Source organism: Lactuca sativa, chromosome 7, assembly GCF_002870075.4.
Source record: "Lactuca sativa cultivar Salinas chromosome 7, Lsat_Salinas_v11, whole genome shotgun sequence".
Taxonomy (NCBI): Eukaryota; Viridiplantae; Streptophyta; class Magnoliopsida; order Asterales; family Asteraceae; genus Lactuca; species Lactuca sativa.
In genome coordinates, this window is record NC_056629.2 from 159,103,831 (window position 1) to 159,107,183 (window position 3,353).

Sequence of the window (3,353 nt, forward strand, 5' to 3'; positions counted from 1 at the left end):
TTTTGAAAGATGCAACTCACACCATTTAAATACATCTTAAATACACCACACCCAATAATACATTTTGTGTACACTTTATTTGATTCAATCCAATTCGAAACAAGTTTCTATAAAATTCTCAATTCTCTACATTTTAAAATTCGTAGGAAACACCCGACTATAAAAGGGAAGAATCCGACAAAATTTACGACCCTGAGATTAAAAAAAAAAAACATAAAATCATATAGTAAAAAAAACCAAAATAAATTTCCATAACTATTTATATTTAAAGATTGAAACATTGTTATCCAAAATACCTCATTAATGAAAAAATAGGTCCCACATAACTATGAGAAGATCTTGGAGTATGCCTTCTTCTCTCTCTCAACTCTATCAGCCTCCTACTTATGCAAATTTATAAAAAGAAATAATTAAAATTTCTTATTGAATATTGCATGTAATGTAAAAAAATTAAAAAAAAAAGTAACAAACCTTCCTCAATGCAGCATTGAGTTCCCTTCTTATTCCACCTGGAAATACATATGTTTAATCATATAAATATTTATAAAATTTGATTTTTATTAAAGAATGGAAATATAAAAAGAGTAGTTTTTAATAAATGAATTGTTTATTATCTAACCATCATTTGGTTCCAAATCTTTTGCTTTCTTGAAACTATTTATTGCAGCATCTATCTCATTGAGTGCCATATGTGCCTATATGATGAACACAGTTATTATTTATTTATTTTTTTTAACAATAATTAAACATCATTTTATTAAGTGAAATTAATTTTAATAAATGATGAAATGACCAACCTGACCTTGGCGAAACCAAGCTTTCGCATTGTTTCCACCGTCACGCAAAGCAAATTCTGTGTCCAACAATGCTCCTTTCGCATCACCTATTTTTAACTTACAAGCCTGAGGGGTAAAAAAGGAATTTTGGGTCATTAATTGAGATAGAGCTTATATTTCTACAATTAGATCGTGTATTGGTTATCATAAAACGAAATATACATAAGATTTGTTTCTTTTCTAGACCAAATATATGACTAAATGACCATTTTGCCCTTACATTACAAAGAAATAAATTTCACGATGTTCATCAATTTTAATGTAAGATGAGTTTAGAGGAAAAAAGAAGAAATATAATTACAAAGAAACAAACCGTCTGAACGTGACTAAATGACCATTTTACCCTTACATTACAATGAAACAAATTTCATGATGTTCATCAATTTTAGTGTAAGAGTAGTTGAGACGAAAAAAAAAAAAGAAATACAATTACAAAGAAGCAAACCGTTTGAATGTGACTAAATGACCATTTTACCCTTATATTACAAAGAAACAAATTTCAGGATGTTCATCGATTTTAGTGTAAGAGGAGTTGAGAGGAAAAAAGAAGAAATAGAATTATGTAAAAAGCTCATATCTTAATAAATTATATCCACATTAAGTAAAAAAGAAACAACAAATCAGAGAGATTAACTTACAGCACTATTTGTGAATATCTGAGCCTTTTTCTTCCCAAGAGAAATACTTCGGTCTGCAAAAATTTTAACAAATAAATGGAAAAATTAAATCTTTATCTTTATAACCAATAAAGAAATGTTGATATACCATCATCGATTCCTTCTTTCTCCCAACAGAGATCCAAATATCGCACAGCTTTCTTATACTTTCTGAGAGCCATTTTATGATCTTGCTTCTGTAGATAACAACGAGATAAAGATTTAAAGGTATGCAAATTCCAACATGAAAACTGAAACGATTTATATATAAAGTACCTTGAAAGCTTCATTTCCACAAGCTCTGATTGAATCAACAGCATCCAACCACCAAGAAAGTTCAACAGAACCATTGTCGATATCTGCAGGCCAATCAGGATACACATCTCCATCTTTGAAAAAATTCCCAATTCCATCATCTTCACCTTCTTTGATTTCTCCACAATCTGCAATTACAACATCTAAAGTGGGGGAATCATTGTCGCTAGTAGGAACATGTTCAATTGACTTCAAAACTCCCATTCCTTTAACTATCCTTCCAAACACAACATGCTTTCCATCTAAATGAGGAGTGCGAGTTGTAGTGATGAGAAATTGAGATCCGTTTGTGTTGGGGCCGGAGTTTGCCATTGATAACATTCCTTTTCTTTCATGTTTCATTTCGAAATTCTCATCTTCGAAGTTTGAACCATAGATCGATTCTCCTCCACTAGTGTCATGACCTGAAGAAATGTCGCCGCCTTCGATCATACAGCTTTTGATGAGCTTGTGGAATCGAACTCCCTGTAGGCGTTGACACAATCGTTCATCAGTCAACTATTGAACTTTTCCGATGCGTTTTTCATGTTAATTTCAGTATTCAAGAACAATCCATACGTTTTTCGAATTCCAAATCAGAAACAGTTTATCCAAAACTACAAAAATCATGAAGCATAACAAAAGAAAAACCTTATAGTGAAGGGGAACGCCGGTGATAGGGCTAACACCCTTTTCTCCGGTACAGAGTGCTCTGAAATTCTCGGATGTTTTGGGGACAATATCAGTAAACAATTCCACCACTATTCTTCCCTCTAGTTCTCCATTAATGCTAATATCAAGATAACACCTCCCTCTCCTCATCTTTTTCTGTATCACTCTGTGTAGATGAAGATGAAAGGTCTATCTATGTTAATGGCAGCTTGTAACTGCAACTCAGCTACTGTATATATACATATTCGATGTATATATGTGTAGAAGAGACAAAAAAACGAAATAGAAATTGGAATTGAAACCCTAAAAAGGAATCGTGGTGTGTATATGAATAATGAATGAATCGAGGAATCGCATGGACAGGGTGACACTCCTGTCCCCTTTTTATCTAACTTCAATTTTGTTTCGCCATTTTCAATGCTTATTCTTTCTTTCTAAATTTGTCATATCATAATCATCAACTTTTTCATATACTTTATAAAAATAACAAAAAAAGAAAAGATATTAAAAGGTTTTCTTGAAAAAATATTAATTTACATTTACCTTCATGGGTTAATATTATCAACCACGCAGTATAAACATCATATTGATATTATCTTTTCTAATGGTTAGTTTAATAAGAGAAATTAAATTTGTAGGTATAAAAATAGGAACATTTATAGGCATAAAAAGTAGGAAGCAATTTAATTTCTAGTTTAGTAAATATCATATTATTAGTATTCTATATTTTACCAAATTTTGACACTATTATCTTTTCTATTTTCAGTAACATATTTATATAACTTCATGTAATTATAAAATTATATTTTTATACTTATATATGAAATCTATTTAAATATGACAATTAAATCAGAATGTTTTATAAAATATTTAAATACAAATATTGAATTGGGTA

The 3,353-nt window shown here is 30.3% G+C and overlaps 1 protein-coding gene across 2 annotated transcripts; it reads right to left on the bottom strand.

Annotated features, from left to right (window-relative positions):
• LOC111895681 (peptidyl-prolyl cis-trans isomerase CYP40) lies at positions 1 to 2,881 on the bottom strand. 2 transcript variants are annotated; one of them, XM_023891759.3, is made up of 9 exons: positions 2,438 to 2,880; positions 1,769 to 2,272; positions 1,602 to 1,689; positions 1,475 to 1,527; positions 798 to 902; positions 620 to 695; positions 472 to 509; positions 297 to 380; positions 1 to 192 (listed from the first exon to the last, which is right to left on the bottom strand). In XM_023891759.3, exons 1-8 carry the CDS (start codon positions 2,606 to 2,608, stop codon positions 327 to 329), a joined length of 1,089 nt encoding a protein of 362 aa, XP_023747527.1. In that variant the 5' UTR covers positions 2,609 to 2,880; the 3' UTR covers positions 1 to 192; positions 297 to 326. The 2 variants fall into 2 exon arrangements, 1 of the variants encoding a protein (XP_023747527.1); XR_002851646.3 differs by lacking the exon at positions 1 to 192 and having other exon boundaries at positions 803 to 902; positions 2,438 to 2,881.
• Positions 2,882 to 3,353: the final 472 nt, after the last annotated feature.

Excerpts from the sequence above, each read along its gene's own strand:
- LOC111895681 (XM_023891759.3), bottom strand. The coding sequence starts at position 2,608 with ATGAGGAGAGGGAGGTGTTATCTTGATATTAGCATTAATGGAGAACTA. Across the intron at positions 1,690-1,768 it reads GTGGAAATGAAGCTTTCAAG|AAGCAAGATCATAAAATGGC; the intron begins GTACTTTATATA and ends TGTTATCTACAG. Across the intron at positions 381-471 it reads TCAATGCTGCATTGAGGAAG|GAGGCTGATAGAGTTGAGAG; the intron begins GTTTGTTACTTT and ends TTGCATAAGTAG.